The 18,716-nt window shown below is 38.3% G+C and overlaps 1 protein-coding gene across 1 annotated transcript in view; it reads right to left on the reverse strand.

The window, feature by feature from the left end:
• The window catches only part of NEK10 (NIMA related kinase 10), an 84,994-nt gene that overhangs the window by 45,508 nt on the left and 20,770 nt on the right, over positions 1-18,716 (reverse strand). The window contains 2 exon segments of the mRNA XM_042779014.1: positions 10,061-10,063; positions 10,191-10,263. Coding sequence (XP_042634948.1) covers positions 10,061-10,063; positions 10,191-10,263 — 76 coding nt within the window.

Genomic DNA, 18,716 nt, shown 5'->3' on the forward strand with positions numbered 1-18,716 from the left:
TAGAACACATGAAAAACTGCCACCAACTCACTTCTAATTCACCCTTGTCACATATGAATAAAAATCATATATTCTATTGTTCTTTACTCCTATTGCTTTGTTAAACAAAAACAAAGCAACAAATTCCTTCTTCATACCTAAATCATTAAATACCCAAGGCAAAAGCATATCCAGAGCACAAGGTACATTTCCCAATTCCTAAGTGCAAAGAGGCACTTATACCTTTTTTCCCCATCAAAAACTTATACCATATATGAAACTGTGAAGACCACAACAGCCTCACATGGGGTAAGTTGTTCAGGCTGTATATTCAAAAGATATTAAGAGCCAAGGTGGTGTCTTGCTTCTCCTGTTCCCAGTCACTCTCTTCCACCAGGGTCTGCTTTCCTGTGCCAGCACAAGTACTTCTATACCTGTTCTGCACATCAAAGACCTAAAATATTTTTAAGCCAGCTCAGTTCTCTAGTCTAGCTCATCATTATATGTTTACACAAATGCTTGTGTTTGCCCTGGTTTATGGCTGGTTTAGGTTGAGTGGTTGTTGTCACAATTGGAGTTTTTTGCCTTGAATCATTTCATTGACACAGTTTATATCACAGCCTCAAAACCTGGTACTGGCAGAAGTTTGGGTGGCTTTTTCTATGGAAGAGAGATACTAAATAGAACTGCCAAGAAGTCAACTTTAGAAATTTAAAATCAGCTTTCACTGAAACACAACTTTCAGCTTTACCCTTAGCTTATAATGCTCAACTGAAACTCTTTTACCTTTACTAAGAAAAATTAAGTCAATCGAAATATAAGAAAATGCATAAAAAACTTCAGCATATTTATTATCAGATCCTCTTTCTGGGCATAAAGCCTATGTAAAAAGCTGCTGAAAGAAGCAGAAGACAAATACTAGTGTTTGTTATTTCTTAGCAGGGTGTACAGAGAGCCAAGGCCTCTTCTGCTTTTTGTACTGCTATGCTGGCAAGGAAATCGGGAATTCATGGGAAGTTGGAAAGAGAATATGGGACAGGTGACCCAAACTGACCAGAGGGATATTCCAGACTATATGACATCATGCTTGGTATGTACAGAAGGAGGAAGGGGAGGACATTTGGAATGATGACATTTGTCTGCCCAAGTAACATGTTACATGTAATGGGGCCCTGCTCTCCTGGGGATGGCTGAACACCTGCCTGCCCATTGGAAGAATTGAATAATTCCTTGCTTTGCTCTGCTTGCACGTGTGGCTTTTGCTTTCCCTATTAAACTGTCTTTATTTCAACCCATGAGGTTTTCCAGCTTTCACTCTTGTGACTCTCTCTCCAGTCTCACAGGTGGCTGCATGTGGCTTACCTGATGGCTGGGGTTAAACCATGTCTAGTGGCAGTGTTTTCTGCCCCTCATCAGGACATGGTGCATATCGGGAAAATATCCCATACAGATACTACTCCATTTGAATTTGGCCTTCTTGTCTATATACTGTATCTGTTAATCTGGAGAAAAAAACCTGCTAGGAGTCAATGTGTAAAACTACTATTCTTTCTAGGCCTTAATTTAAAAAAAAATGTTTCAAGGACAATTTTAAAAGCCTTTCAGCCTCTATTTGAAAAGGTGATGTTAACATCAAACCAATTCTTTCTTCAGTTGTCTTACTATTACTAAAGAATGTCACAAAGTAACACCTTTCACACTGTAATAAAATAACACTTATCTAATTGAATTAAAAATGTGCCCAGCTGTTTCAACTTTTTTACATTTCTGAATTTTCAAGATTAATATATCCATCTTTGAGTAAGTTACAAGAACAAATCAAAGTAACATTAATTTGCAATTTAGTGTTCCAGTATTACATACAGAACTTCTGGAAAGCTTAAAACAGAAAAACACATTAGAGTTCTAATTTATATCTATTATTCCTTCAGACACATCATGGAACAAAGTCTAAAACAACAAGAGGAAGTATAAGCCGCATAATGAAACTTACAAAAAATTTCCCTTTGATGTGGTTTGCTATTTATATTATCAAAACCAAGCATCACTGCACAGTCCACACACATGATGTTATATATTTATGCAAAAATATGTAGCATATTACCAAGCTGTCAGTTTTAAAAGAAATGCTGTAGACAAATTGTATCTGTGAGCTGTGGCAAAGTGTTCTCCGTACACATAAAAGTCTGCACCACTCATATTCTGCATCTAGCAGATTCTTCTAAGAAGAGTTTCCTTCCAACTAGAGATGGTTTTCAGTGAATTAATATCCCAATTAACTGTAAAAACTGCCTTAAGTCTGTAACTGTATAAACAGCTCAAGAAAAATACATTTTTCCCTTTTATCTATGGAACAGAAATCTGAACAGTAAAAAAGCTGTAAAGGATTTTGCTTACTGAGACACATGCCTTTTGGAATGAACTTCATTCAGTGCCTTTATCAGGCTTCAAAGCTGGATAACCGAACTTATCAAGGAATTGCATGAATATTTACATTTTAGAGGGAGACAACGGAAAAGTAAGTATCTGCAAAGAGACAACACAAGCCATAGCAAATCTTGTTCTACAACAGCTCTGAAATAAACCCAGATCTTTGATAACTGATTTCAAAGAAGGTGTCAATTTCATCTAACTTTAAACTCCTCTAAGAGATTTATGCTAAGATCCCTCTGAAGCAAATGAAGTGAGATAGACACATCAGGTGGCTGATTCATCTCATCAACGAAACATAACTTTTTAAGCTAGATGGGATGAAATTCATTATCAGAATGCCTATTTTTTTTTCCATTACTTTCAGTAATCATCCAGCTGCTTGACTTGAATAAGATGCCCAGCTTTTAAATTGCTGCATATAAGCAAGATGAATCCCAGCCACACAGAGACTTGTTTCTGACAGTAACTTGTGTCTCACAGTAAGGTATGAATTAGATGACTTTGCAAGTATTTGGATTTGCTAGAAACTAATATAACAAGATAATTAACTTAATAATTAATAACAACTTTTCTGTCTAGAAATCACATTCAGTATAGATTAAATGGAAAACAACCAGAAAAAAAAAGCAGAGAGATGGAAATTTTACCTGAATAAGATGGTGACTTCATTGTTTTCTTTTGCAGAGAATTTAAAATTCTCATGTCTAAACAAAGTCTGTTGATCCAGATGCCCCCAACAACCACCACAAAAGTCTATACATGAAATAAGCACACAGGCTCATAACATAATAATCTATACACATTTTATTGCATTTTTATTAAAAAATTTATTGCTTCCTAGCTCACTTATAAATATCAGCTGAAAAACTAAGGCTATGTGGGAAACTGAGCAAAGACTAAAGAAAAGAAAGGAGGAGATTCGAGATACCACCTCATTCTCTTCAGCTCAGTACCACAGACCAGAAGCAAAATAGGTCATGACACCTAAATGGAACTGTCACATGATTCTGAGATGAGAAAAACATTTAAGCCCACAGTTTTCTTCTCCAAATTACCTCTAAAAATCTTTTCAGGAATAAGCTAAAGCTTTTATCAATTCTTCTTGAGATAGGAAGTAGAAAGAGAACCAACATAAACATTAATTTGCAAATAATAATCAACAAAACCTATCCACAAATTACATTTACATATCCTTCTCCTCCCAATTTAATAACTTGGCACTTTGCTCTCCAGAAAAATATACAGACTACTTGTCTGCAAGTGGGATCACATAGTTATTAATACTGTATTACCTCTCTAGTCATAAAATCATTTACCCCTGCTTGTGCAGATCAAATTGTGGAGAATCTAGAGAAATACTGAGCAGTAACCCAGGAAAACAGCTTTCTTCAGCAGAATAGATAGCCAATGCAGACATACAGGTCTGTCTGAAATCACACAGTATTTAAATTCAAATTCCTTCATCTGCACTAGATAGAACAAACCAAGGAAAGCCTAAGTTTGAACAGTCCTTGATAAGAGCTTTGAAATCTGGCTTCTATGAAAAAGCAAGCAACCAAACAAAGGTCACACCAACTAAACTAAATCCCAAAACCCAAATGAAAAGAGAAAACAGCCTTAACTGACCATCAAAGAAATAGTAAAACAGCAAACAGGCTCTTTAAGAAACATCCAAGACAGCAAGATGACAAATAATGGCACAAGAATTTCCAACAGCACACTGTATACTGAGCAGCAAAATAAAGCAAAACAAGAAATAGTAAGACATAGAAACAGTAAGGATTTGCCAACATACTAATACAGCTGACATCTTGAATATAGAGTAGAATGGGAAAGGCAGAAATAAACTCACCAAAACTATTCTAAGTCCTGTAGTTCAGATGTTAAGAATATAGTTTATCTTAATGTAGCTCATTTAAGTTTACTTAAAATAAAAACGAAAGAATTCCAGGAAACAAATGCCAGTAACATTGGACTAAAAGACATTCACAAGATGAGAAATCAGTTTGATGAAATGACTAATCTTGTCCTAATAAAAGTATTACTTCATTATCATTATTATCGCTTCCAAAGAGATAATCACATAATAATTATTATAGATTAAAAATAATTGCTGTACAATTTTTATATGTTCTACAGAAATAACTGTTTCCAAGAAGCACACTGTTGATTTATAATGTATTATGGTAGTAGAACAGTACTCTTTTTTCCTTCAGGATAATGGTCTAAATTCAGCATGGAGTCTATATAACATGGTACACCTCACCCCTCAGCATTAAAGTAAGTAATTTCACAATTATAAGCCACACCATTTTGACTAAAATTTTGGTCTGAACCCGAAGCGCGGCTTATAATCAGGTGCGGCTTATATATGGACAAAGAACAAAAAGTTGCTGTTTTAGTTTGGAGGACAGATGTCTGCTGAGAAAGGCAGGAGCTTCTCTTTGAAATGGAGAATGTAAACCCCCTCCCTCCAAATTATTATAATTTTAAAATCAAGGAGCTTTCAGGCAAAGATATGGGAATTAGGAATAACAGTTCTTTACTAAGGAAATTAAAATAGAAATACAGTACTACAAAGAAACAAACTCCAAACCCTGACAAAGTCAGAGTACAACCTGACACCCCATCAGGCAGGGTGTTGGTAGCAGTTCCATTAAATGGTGGCTGCATCTTCCTGTGGTGACAGATGTGATTCAGTTGGAGCAGTGCTCCTGTACAAGGTGCAGTTTTCCTCCAGAGGTCCAGTGGTGACGTGGAGAAATCCAGTTTTCCTCTGGAGTCCAGTGGAGAAAGGGGCTCCCTTAGTGTCCCAAAACCTCTGTTTTTATCTTGGTAAGAAATGTTGGGCTCTTCCTCCTGTCTGGAGCAACTTCCAATGGGATGAAGTTATTTTATCAGTCACACAGTGGGACTCAATGGGCCATTAGCAGAAAATGACTCCCTGGAGGAAGGGTGGGTTGTGAAAAGATAAAGAACAATGCTCCACCTGGTTTCAATGGATGGCCCATTAGCAGAATATCTGCCGTTGAGATAAGGATCACTGCCCCCACCCTCAACAGATGGTGATAGAATAGATACCTTTTATCACACCCTGTACTGTCACTTGCGGCTTATAATCAGGTGCGGCTTATGTACGGACAAAGAACGAAAAGTTGCCAACACCCAGAAGTGTGGTTTATAATCAGGTGCGGCTTGTAATCGTGAAATTACTGTAACCCTTTAGAAGCTGGATCAGCCCACTCACTTGATAGAAAAGAAGTACAGAAAACTGTTTTCACACTCCCTGTGCTGTGACTTTAAGCTACTTACAAGCCTTACAGTTATCGTCTACTCAGGATAGGAAAAATATGTAACAAGTCCATGTTACTTCCAAAGGGGTCTGCTTTCTTTTAGTCCAGGATGTTTTTCCTTCTCTCCTGTCTAGTATTAAGTTATCTCTTATGGTAAGACTTGTATAATTATCACTGGAACATTTTTCCAGAGATAAATACAGATATCTTCATGATTTCTTACTTTGCTTCACATAATTTCCAGTTTTACTCCCATGTACAATGCTATCTCACACTGGACATGGGATCAAGTGCATTCCAAATGTCAGGTGACAATAAACTAGGCAAACTTCTTACTTAATAGAAACTGTATAAAATTTAATCATTTGAATATCTTTTTGTAAGGCAGTTTCTGTCAAGTACTTATAATAGCTACAAGTACTTTAAACTTCTTCCTTGAGGTTTATCCAGGTGTCTTTTAAGTCATGGGGTGCCCCTAATGAAACACAATGTTCTACACAGAGCTGTCCTGTGGGTTACACACAGGGAGAGTACAGCCTGATTGTCCAACCTATATTGTCCCTGTGGATTCTATCTCCAATTGCATGGGATGTTTTGTTGACATACATTATTATAAACCTATGTCTACACTAAAACCAAATGTTCCCAACTGCATTTCATTGCTATCTTTCGTTCTCAGAGTGAACATTTGCACTAAACAACTTACAGAAGATCCTCTGGTTAAAAAAAAAAAAAGGATTATTGCTGAAAGGATTATTTAACTTTCATTACCTTTCTGTTAAAATGAGCAAATCCCCTCCAGGAGCCATCTGTTCCATGAATGCCAAAACTAGCATAAGACCAGTTTTGAACAAGCTTTCTGTTTTCTGTCACCATTACACAGTACCTTCAGTTTCCTCTTCTCTTGGTTATCTAACACACCAAACTACTATCACATGACAGCATATACTGCAGCTTATTTGGAAGGTAACATTTCAGCTGAGTTAAAAACCCTTTTTCTCCAAGACTGAATTGTTTCACTACTTGCTATCCATCACCAAATTTTTACAAACTTTGAAAGACCCTAAACTCTCAAACCTCCTTGAAACTGGTGAAATGTTTCAGATTCCATTTTTCTAGGAAGAAAGTACTGCTGAGAAATCTGGTAATCAGTTTGCCCATATATCATCACAAAGGCTAAAAATAAAGCATTTATGAAAATACAACACACTTTCTCAAATTACCTTTCCCAACACAAAAATTCTTTAAATAAGTGAAAATACTATGCCACCACAATAAGCAATGCAGCTACTCCAGGTCTCCACATAAGAAATCATACCAGAATATTGATTTATGCAATGCTCTCACAACATTTGATTATAAACAGAAGCAGTGATCAGTACTAGAAAAGAAATCTGGTTAACATAACACAGTATACATACAGAGCGTGTAGTCCATAAACAGAAACAAAGATCAAAGAATATTTTCTCCTCCACAGCAGAGAAGATGAACAACACAAGTTAAATAGTATCTCCAATTACCACTGAAATGGGAGTTTCCCATTTGGGAATGGGAGATACTATTTTACTTAGAAGTTTCCTCAAAACACCACAGCAAGCAAGAAAACTCCCCAACATTAGCACAAAAAGCTAAATAAGTAACATTATTCTGTGCATCAGTTTTCTAACATTTGCAAACAATTTTGTTTCAGAAAGATCAAGTTAGCTCACCAACTAATGTGGACCTTTCTTGCCTGCTTCTTAATGACACGTGAGGGATCTACTCATAGTTTCTCAACAGCTTATAAAGATCAGTCAGGTCCTCAAGGAATTTCAATGGGATTCTCTATTCCATCCAATCTCAAAATTTACTTAATATCCCAGAGTTTGTCTAAATTGTCTCTATACATATAAAATTATATACATCTCTTGATCTGCTGGCAATATGTCCTCTCTTCACAAATCACAATGCTTTTTTTGAAACAAAGAAATGGAATGCATAAATGAAAGGAAACATTGCTCTCTATAACCATGGACAACTGCTATGTCTCTTCTGGGAAGGCCTTTGAGACAGCATGATAATAAAGACTGTCATCACTAATTTGGAGCAGATTTTTTCTAGTGACTTATGAGCTGAGAAAATACTTCAGGATTCATTACAAATTCCCTAAAACAGTCTTTTCCTCAACTTTTAATGTATTAAGTGTAAACACATCCATTTAATATATTTGGTATTCTAAACATACACATTGCTGGATTTTTTAGTTCAGGAAGATAACCAATTAAAAGGAATTTCATTAGTGTGATAGTTGAATACAACCTAGTATGAAGTAAAATTAAAAATTATCACAATTACAAACCATAATTATATAAGCCCCTCTCTAAACATAGAATAGTGTCTGCAGTTATTTTATGATGACACAAGGTTTGGAAAAATGCATTAGCAAATTGATTCAGTCAAACCCAAACACAAACATGTTTGGTACATATAGTGACGTGTTTCTATCTGAACCATTCTGCATAACACTGCTTAGTCAAATTTAAACAATAAGCATCAAATGCTACTTTTGACATTTATTGTTTTGTTTCTGTACTATATTGTCTGCTCCAAGAAGAGTGGGTTGCATCTCAAACTACTCAAAACTATTACCTGTCAATTCAGAAGAAAGCCATTTCTGCCATTCTAAGATGAAAACACACACACTCTGTCACATCTCTTTCTCTTTTGGTTTGGTTTGAGGGGTTTTTTTTCTGCATTGGTAGGTAGGCAGCCCTAATTTATGGACTTCTTAATAGCCTTTAACATCTACTTAAATTATACAAAAAACCCCCACTAAAATTCTAGTCCAAGCACTGCTTAAGTGCTACAGGCTCTATAGGCTCTGATTTCTCCTTCAAGATTTGTGCTAAAACACTCTGTCAGTTCACCTTATTCCTTGTGAACAGTCTTCCATTTCAAAAAGCCCACTGTCACACACACTACTAACCAAGCACCTTGAAGATGGCCTCCAGCGCCTGCTGCTGTTTACAAAGCTTTTTTAGCATTCTTGAATTATTATGATGTTGGAAAGACTAATATCTTAGCTTGTCATTTTAAATATTACTCAAGCATGTATTTTAAATACAAAGACATCTGTACTGCATCTTTGTTCTCTTTTCTGACTGCAGACAGACAAGGATCACTGCTTCCATGATTTTGCCTGTGGAGCAGAACCTGACAAGGAATGTCCCAAAAGACCACTTACCTTTGAGACTGCAACATGTAAGAGACACTTTATCCTCAATCCTGCATTCAAATAGTTGGATAAACAGGTAGGAAAAAACCTGCCGAAGTTCTAGTTCTGCTGTGAATTTCCATGTAATAAGACAGGGTATGAGAATAATAATATATATAATAGAAGCAAAAATTATATTTTAAAAAGTATTTAAATCTACAGAACACTGCTCTCAAACAAAAGTTTCCTACAAAATATTAAAAAACCAAAAGATATCAATGAAAACAAAACAGGCACCTAACAGAGGAAAAAACAAGAAATAAATGTAGATGGGATAAGAAATATTACAATTCACTGAGCCTGAGGGCCACAGCAGCATGGTTTTGACACCTCTGACACCTCTATTTTCAAACTGGTGTTTAAAAGAGGAGAATTACTTCTTATTAACAGATTCTCTTCCCAGTTATAAGTGAACAAAACAAATTGATTATTTCAGAGAAGCTGAAAAAGATGGCATATAACTAGTACACCAAACTCATACTACACTTTATATACCCAAACTCTCACTCACAGGTCTAATGTCACTCAGAGACTGTGCTATGCTTCAGGAATATTTGGAGACCCAATTAAGGCAGCCTTGCCATCCCCTTACCTTTGCTCACTATGGACTACAAGCATTAGTCTTTCAAGGTAGGTGACTTGAATATTTAACACATTACAAGGTCTCACACTCGAAGCCATTTTAGGATTTAGGGATTTCTAGTGTCAATCACTACCATTCTGGCACTAGGAATTCACAAACAACAATTTCAAAAATGGTAAAATGAATTATGTTCAACTGCCAAATGCCTGAGTTTTTGACTCACTCTTAATTTAGAAGAGCAAACAGTAGCTCCCCTGATAGCTTGGAACCCTTAATTACTCATCACAGCCTACAGGCCAAACATTCTCACAAGTATAAAGCCGTCACATGTGGTGGTGGTAATTGATACTGTTTACATAGCTTTTTTTAATTTAAACACACATTTCTTTATCTATAAGGACATTCTATATATAGATGAGTAAGTTACTACACTGCTGTAGTTAGTACATTTTTGCACCAACTTAACCCACAGTAATCACCATGCATTAAGAACAGGCAACACCAAAATAGGCAGGCAACCAACTCTTGTAGAGTAGCTTGTGGCTTGCACCTTTTTCCTTACTCCATTGCAACTTGCCTATCTGCTCCAAGAGTAACCATGAAGATGCAAGTGACTGGACTAAAAGTTATATGCAGGAGTACTTAACACGAGCATAGGATGGTTCCCACTACTGATGCAAGTTTGCAGTTTTCTTGCTCTTGCTTTGCAAACCTGAAGTCAGCTACAATAATTAAAAAAAAATAAAATACAAAAAGATTCACATCTCAACAGCCACCTTCTCTGCATGACAATCAGTGCTCAGTCACAACAGCAGAAAAGTTGGGAGAGGGTTGAAGTGGGGTTTGGGATCTTTTTTTATCTTTTACATTTGACAAAACTGGACAATAATATATTTTTATCTCCACATTCATCAGCAACTTACACTTGAATCAGGCCTATCCTATGTAAAAATACTACAAGCACACTTTTAATGGTTTCACCCTAAACTATGTGACCAGTTTCAGGTTTCTATTAAGATATTTCAATAAACTGTACTACAATGGTACATAGCGAATAAGCAGTGATCTCATACTAATCTCTAATAATCTAAATTTATGATAATTATTTTTCTTTCCTTGAAATTATGACAGTTGGGAAGTGTGGATTTTCCAAGTAATTTAATTTCAAGGAGCATGGGGCAGGGAGGTGCCTAATAACTTAATAGTTCATGTTCAAAGATGGAATTTGGTATGAAATAATGGTGAATCTTAGCCCTTCCTTGTGAAAAAAGCTGTAGATTTAGATGATCATGTACTTATGTTAAAGTAAGTGCCTTGTGTAATTATGAGGTGGTCTTTCACAAAATGTCACACGCGGTCTTTAGAGATTATATTTTTAATCAAAGTTCCATGCAAACAGTTCAAGTTTTTTTTTTTTCCAGTTCAATACTCTACTGCTGTCTCCACACAACAACACAGCTAAGATACATCACACTTCATTAAGTCCAAGCAAAGAGCAGAAAACATTATTGTACTTGATAAATCCTGTTAATAATTTTTGTATTGCAATACTACTTCAGAAGAAGAAGATTTGTGTTGTAAATAATATTGTTTAAAATATTCTAAGATGTCTGTTCTGCTTGGACAGAGCTAATAGCATGCCTATTCCAATTGCTTTGACTGTGACACGGTTAATAAAATTTTTATTTCAAAATGTTAGTACTCATCAAATGAAGCTGGAGATCAGAAGAAATATAGGTAAGAAAAATTAGTTTCCCAGTGCTCAGTGCAAGCCTTCAGGGTATGAAAAGGAGCAGTTCTTCAATTCAGAAAGGGCCTTTGATAAGAAAGCCAAATCTAGACACTCAAGCCACAGATCATTTTTCTTTTAACAAAATGTCCAAATAAGGACTAGTTCTGCAGTACTTGGAAAATGTAAATAGAAAAAATGCTAAATTAACAGGATAACCAAGAAGCCTCCCTTTTCCCTTGAGTTAAGGCAGTCCTCAGGCAGTTCACTCCAAGAAATACTAATCCCCAAAGGACCAGAGGTTTTTGCAGTATTGATACTTCCCTGAATTAATTGGGGTGAATCATTCTAAACGCCTTCCTTTGGAATTTTTCAAATAATATTTGATGAAGGAAGAATATTGAGACATTACAACAATCAATAAATTCAGTTCCTGGTGCTTGAAAGATTTAGTAAAGGAAAGAAGTGAGCTGAACATCTCAGTTCAGGAAATAGTAGTTTATTTTAATACAACATGAGTGATTATCTGGAGAAAAAAAAAGAAAGCAAGGGGAAAATCAGCCAGTTGGAATAAATGTATTCTCTTCCTTTTAAGCTCAGTTCCTCAGAAATGGAGGGACAAAAATCCTTTCACTGGCAATTACAGTAAATTCACGAATACAAGCCGCACGGAATATAAGCCGCACTGCTGGTGTGTTGGCAACATCGTTGCCTTTGTTAATAGATAAGCCGCATCCGGAATATTAGCCGCACTTTAGTTCGCAGCGAACTTTCACAAAATCATCATTTAGTAACACAATCGCGGGATCGCTGGGGCTTACTGGCTTACTGCCGACCTCGGAAACATTGTTTCCAAGTGAAAAAAGACACACCCTTTATTTACAAGGCGAAAAAGACAGGAACAATAGTGTGGTCATTTTGCGAGCATTCCCAATGGATCCGCGTTGCCTTTAAACAGCCGCTCAGCCGCGCGGGCAGGCATCTGAGCTCCAAGCGGAGCCACATCTCCATGCTGGCACAGGAGCGGCTGTTGTAGCCCTTGCGGCCCGCGGGGGAAGCGGTCCCGTTTTAGCCCCCGCGGCCCGCGGGGGGAGCGCCGCTCTGGCCCTCGCAGCCCGCGGGGCAAGCGCCGCTCCGGCCCTCGCAGCCCGTGGGGGAAGCGGCCCCGTTTTAGCCCCCGCGGCCCGCGGGGGGAGCGCTGCTCCGGCCCTCGCAGCCCGCGGGGGAAGCGGCCCCGGTTTAGCCCCCGCGGCCCGCGGGGGGAGCGCCGCTCCGGCCCTCGCAGCCCGCGGGGGAAGCGGCCCCGTTTTAGCCCCCGCGGCCCGCGGGGGGAGCGCCGCTCCGGCCCTCGCAGCCCGCGGGGGCTAGCGGCCCCATTTTAGCCCCCGCGGCCCGCGGGGGGAGTGCCGCTCCGGCCCTCGCAGCCGGCGGGGGAAGCGGCCCCGGTTTAGCCCCCGCGGCCCGCGGGGGGAGCGCCGCTCCGGCCTTCGCAGCCCGCGGGGGAAGCGGCCCCGTTTTAGCCCCCGCGGCCCGCGGGGGGAGCGCCGCTCCGGCCCTCGCAGCCCGCGGGGGAAGCGGCCCCGTTTTAGCCCCCGCGGCCCGCGGGGGGAGCGCCGCTCTGGCCCTCGCAGCCCTGCAGGGGCAGCGGCCCCGTTGTAGCCGTTGCGACTGCGGGGGGAGCGGCCGTTGTAGCCCTCTCCCTGCGGGCTGAGCAGCTCCCCCAGCCCTCTCCCTGCGAGCCGATTGCCCGCTTCATCCCTCTCCCTGCGGGGAGAGAGGCTCCCCCAGCCCTCTCCCTGCAAGCCCAGCCAGCCCCGTAGCCGCACAAGACTGAAAACACTTTAAAAAGTACAGAGAAATATCACACACTTTTATCGAACTGCCGAGGTAACTCACCCCGATAACAACCCCCGCCCCTCAGTAACGCTGCCATCCACAGGCAGGCAATAAGCTGTTCTCTGATTGGTTCATCGTCGGAACAACGGGAAACCATGGATTTCAGACTGTTTTGGCTCGGGACTGGACCAGCATGATACTAGGTAAGGGCAGACATCACATTTTTGTCCATAGATTAGCCGCACCGGAATATTGGCCGCATTTTCGGGTTTCCACCAAAATTTTAGTCTTCTTGCTGCGGCTTGTATTCGTGAAATTACTGTACTTTTTCCAAATTCAGCTAAAATTTATTGACACCAACAAGAAACTTGTACATACAACTGATGCTGCCAGAGCCAAGAAATGTAAAGCCCAGGACAACCAGCTTTACATTAAGCATCTTTTTTTTTTTCCTTAGCTTTTTTAAGCCTTAAATAGAGATTCAAATGAAAAAGAAGCGCCAACTATTGAACTGCATCAAACTAGTCACATTGCTTCTTTTCATTTATTTAAGCATCTGTCTTAAAAGATAAATTGGTCTACAACTTTTAACACTCCATGATTATTTGGTATGTAATGCCAAAAGTTGCTACAATAACTAACTAACAAACAAAAAAACTTCTGAGAACTGTGATAGGTCTGCCTCATGTATTAAATGAAGATATGACCAAAGAGGAAGGTGAGCCCTATTAATTAGTTTTATTATACTTTCATTCAATTTGTTAAAAAATAGTCAAACAACCATACAAGACAATCCTTAAACAGGAAGATAAATTAAAACAATACGATGTAGTCATAATCCTTTAGATTCTGATCACCCTCCTTCACTTTTTTCACTTGTTTACACTATGTTTAGATTTGCAGAATAAGTGATAATGAAGCAAGATGGTTTCAAAATAGATTAACAATCTGTGGAAGAGGGCATGAAGGAAAGACAGAACTATGAACATAGAAGTAGGCTGACTTGGTTAGTATCTTAACCTCCTACTGAATGGTCTCTGCAGCTTTCATGATAGCCAAATTACAGAAACTTTCTAAATCTTAGGAGTCTCTCCAAATAAGCATTTTAGATACCTGCAATTGCTTTTTACTCTTTTTATTAAGAGAATCTGGATTTTCATCAGCTGTTTAATTTCCCAAAATTCTCACCTAAATCTGTCTTCTGCAGTATAAACAAGACAAAATTATCCAGATACATCTTAACACTGACTTCATATTTTCAAGTCTGTTGCCTTAATTTATATCTGAACCCTATTTGAAAATGCCATTAATTTCTCCTAAAATCAAATATGTACACAAACACCAAAAGCACAGAAAGTAAGAATGTAAACAGGATATCAAATTCACCCCATTTATGAATTTCAGACCTGCTCACATCAGATTTTCACTGTGTACCCACTGAACCCTGAAGGGTTCAGTATGAGAAAAAAACGCTTTGCTTCTCTTCTGCAAGTTTGCAATTGTAATCAAGAAGGTTTGTTAGCAACTTACTGAGTTACAGTGATTTGGAGTATAAAACTAGAACTTTAATTTTATTTTCTATAAAAACATATGCTAAAATCAAGATAATTTGTAATTTAATCAACAATAGTACATACTTATTCTACTTTTCCCCATCAATAGAATGCAAACAGAATTAACTTCTCCTCATTCCCAAATAAACCTTTCAGCTATTCTATCATTCTCTTTTCTGTGTGCTTTTATTAATGCTTTGTAAACAATCTACTGCCTGTTTTGTGAAGTTTGTTACTTCAGTTCTAGGAACCTAAGCACTGATCCACAATTAGAGCTGAGATTTGTGGAGAGATGTGATCATGCTATTAATTCACCAATGATTTCCAGAATGTTTGATTTACAGTGTGAATATTAAAAAAGTAGAAGATTCCACTCAGCCTATTATGAAAATAATTTTAAAAATAAAGTACAAGGACTTCCTTGAACCTCAGTGTGAAGGGTAGCAATTCTGATTATGAATATTAGTTCAATGAGCCATGTAGTCTGCTAAAAAATAGCGCTGATTCAAGTGAATCTGAGCTGTGACTAACAAAACAGACACTGGTTATATCCACTTTATCTCACGGACACTACTTCTCTGGGCATGGAAGAGAATCCAGAGGCAATAGGTGTTTTATAGAACACATTCAACAAGCAAATATTCTGAATTACAAAACTAACAGAGAGCTCTCTTCCAGCACCCAGCAACTCTTTGAACTTTCTAAGTCACATTCAATTAGCCATTCTGACACTCCATGTCTGCCTGCCATGATTAGAAATTTATCCAACAGCTGAGTTGTCTCAAAACTAGCATTCTGCTACTGTATAATCCTAGGTTCAGACCCATACAGATCCTTCCAGCTGCTATTTTATCATGTGTATTAAACATTAAACAGAACACACTTCCTGAAAGAGACTATGGTACCCTTCACAATTCTCCTTGATATCAGCTCTGAAAGGTGTCCAAGTGATTCCACACAGGCCTCTGACCATCAAGGTCTAAACCTTGCTGCAACTAAATGACACTGAGGAAAAGTGATGCTCTACAGACTATTCTGTTTTGTCCTACAAACAGATGCAGCGATGGAGCTCTAGACAGAAATACACTGTGCTAGAAACAAAACACAGCTGCAGTAAAATATAGCTGCAATAAAAGCAGATACACATTTTCAGTTTAGAACTGTAACTTCCCAATGACTTATATAAAAAGGCTGGGCAGATTAGAAGGAAAGTCACAGATAATATTGGTTCAATGAATCTTTAAAACCCTATACAAAACAACTTTCATCCAGGTTGCACCTGGGGGAATTCCACCTTTTTTTGTGTGTGTCTGGAACAATACATCCGATTTTCAAACTGACCAGAGATGTACAGTTTTGGTAATATTTTTCTATCAATTTAGAACGAGAAATTGCAGGTTGGCATGATTAATATTTATATTTTCATAGTATTGGTAGCTCAATCAATTATCAAATGCTGTACCAGCATAAGAGATGGTAGTTATGGACCTCTTCTTATGGAATTTATGTCAGAAATTAAATAGAAAATTAGTAGAGTGGACAGTTCTAGAGACTACAAAACAACAACATGCTTAAAGCTCTCTACAGTCAGAAACAGTCTGGCTAGGATCCTATTGCAAATGTCTATTTACATTTGCAACACACAACTTTAAAGAGCCTGAAGAAGTTTAGGACAACTCAAGTTTAATTGACTTGTGTAAAAGATGTCCTGGGATATACAAAACAAGTTATACAATCTTCACATTAGAATGAACCACCTCCTGGGCTTAGAATTTTCATTTGTGTCTTGCATAAGTTTAAAAACAAAATAATAAAGGAAGAACTGAATAAAGAAAGTATCTAACCATACACATTACTTAAGAAAAAGAAAACATAATGTGACTATGAATATTCAAAAGTTCTTAATACAATTATTGTAGAATGGTTTGGGTAGGAAAGGATGTTAAGATTATCAAGCTCCAAACTCCCTGTCATGGTCAGTGACACCCTTCATTACACCAGATTGCTGAGAACTGTCTAATTTGACCTTGAATACTTCTAGGAATGAGGCATCCAAAACGTCTCTGGGAAACCTGTTCCACAGCCTCATAACCTGCCCTCCCCCCACCCCCACCCCAGATAAAGAATCTCTTCCTCGTATTTAATATGTCTACTCTTTTTCAGTTAGAAGCCATACCCCCTACAGGTACCGCACATAAGCCCTACCCTCCTGCCACTACAGACTCTTGTAAAAAGTCTTCTTCAGCTCTCTTATAGTTGCCTTTGTGTACAGAAGGGTGCTCTAAGGTCTTTCTAATGCTTTTTCTTCTCCAGGCTGAACAATGCCAACTTTTTCAGCCTTTCTTCATAGGAGAGATGCTTCAGACATCTAATCCTCTTCAAAATCTTCCTTTGGTCTGACTGCAAAAGGTCCATATCCTTCTTGTGCTGAGAACCCCAGAGCTGGACACAGTATTTCAGGTAAGGTCTCACCAGAGTGTGAGGTATTATCTCAGGTATTTCTTTTTCAGTAAGACCTATACTAGATATTCAGAGACCATCCCTAGAAGAGGTCCCTCAAATTTAATCTTGCATTGTGCCAGGCCAGCTGAAGATTTCCTTGAATGAATTCTTGTTTTCTTTCACCATAGGTCCCTGCCTACCAAGTTCTGCTGCAATTGTTCTACACGGGCCACCTGTAAAATATTTCTCCGTGAATTCAGGATAATCAAGCATAATTCTTTAGCAGGTTTATTTTTTTCTGCTCTGACAGCAAGGTGGCAGTGTCTCCCACTCTGTGCGCACCTATCCTTTCCCACCAACATAAAAGCAGAAACTGTATGAGAGATCTTCAAGGGATTTGGAATGTGTGTGGCCCTATTCTCATGTACATGGTATGAAATGCCTATCTGTGAATCCAAGAATTTTCTGAAAGCAGTACATTGGTGTGGTTGTTGAAGAATTAAAGTCTGAATCTCTAGAAGGTCTTTCTCTAGTGTATTGATAATTTTACTATTTTTTTAAAAATAAAAAAATACCATAAGAGTCTGAAACCAAGGCACCTCTCTAAAGACAATATTTTTTAAGAACATTAGTTACAGATGAATGATCTGCCTTTGTTATACTGTCAACCTGCAGATTCTCATAGCAAGTGATTAACAAGAGTTACTATTTCCAGAAGGACTGACTGAGGAAAAGAAAATAAAGCAGTATTATGAGATTCTTTTATAAATCAAAATAATGTCAGCCATATCCCACTTTCACAGTCCCACAACACTTCCTCACACGTAGTCCACTGGAACATTACTCTAGTTAGGTCAAAGCATTGTGTCCATTTTCAGATTTGAAAGACTCCAGACAATTGAATTCTCTCTATTTAGTATGCATGTGTAGCTTGTAAACACGGAAGTACAGTTTTTACTAGATCTTAAAGCAGACCTTCTCTTTTTATAAAAGCTGACAGGATAAATTCAATTCAGAGATTTCTCAGCATTTTAGCATATGCTTCACATTCATGTGGCATTTTGTTGTAACTTTGTCATGATTTAACCCAGCCAGCAACTAAGCACCACACACTCAATTTCTCACCTTCCCCATTGGGAAGGAGAATCGCAAAAATAAGAAAATAAAACTCATGGGTCAATGTAAGAACAGTTTGATGACTGAAACAAAATAAAATACTACAATATTTCAGTATTATAGGATTATAATTTGTTATAATATTAATAGCAATTGTAATTAAAAGTAGGTGGGGCAGAATGAAACTCACGAAAAACAAATTATGCTCACTGCAGTTGCTTACCAGGATGCCCAGTCAGTCCATGAGCAGCCATTGGCAATTCCTAGCCAACTTGCCCAGTTTATATATTGGGAATGGCATTCCATAGTAAGGAATATCCCTTGGGCTAGTTCAAGTCAGCCATTCTGGATGCACTCCCTGCCCCCAGTTTGTTGCGCAGCTCCTTGTTGGCAGTGCATGGAAAACTGAAAAGTCCTTGTTTTAGAGTATATACTCCTCAGCAACAACTAAAACCTCAGTGTCTTATCAACATTACTGTCACACTAAATTCAAAACACA

Source organism: Catharus ustulatus, chromosome 1 (genome assembly GCF_009819885.2).
Source record: "Catharus ustulatus isolate bCatUst1 chromosome 1, bCatUst1.pri.v2, whole genome shotgun sequence".
Classification (NCBI taxonomy): domain Eukaryota; kingdom Metazoa; phylum Chordata; class Aves; order Passeriformes; family Turdidae; genus Catharus; species Catharus ustulatus.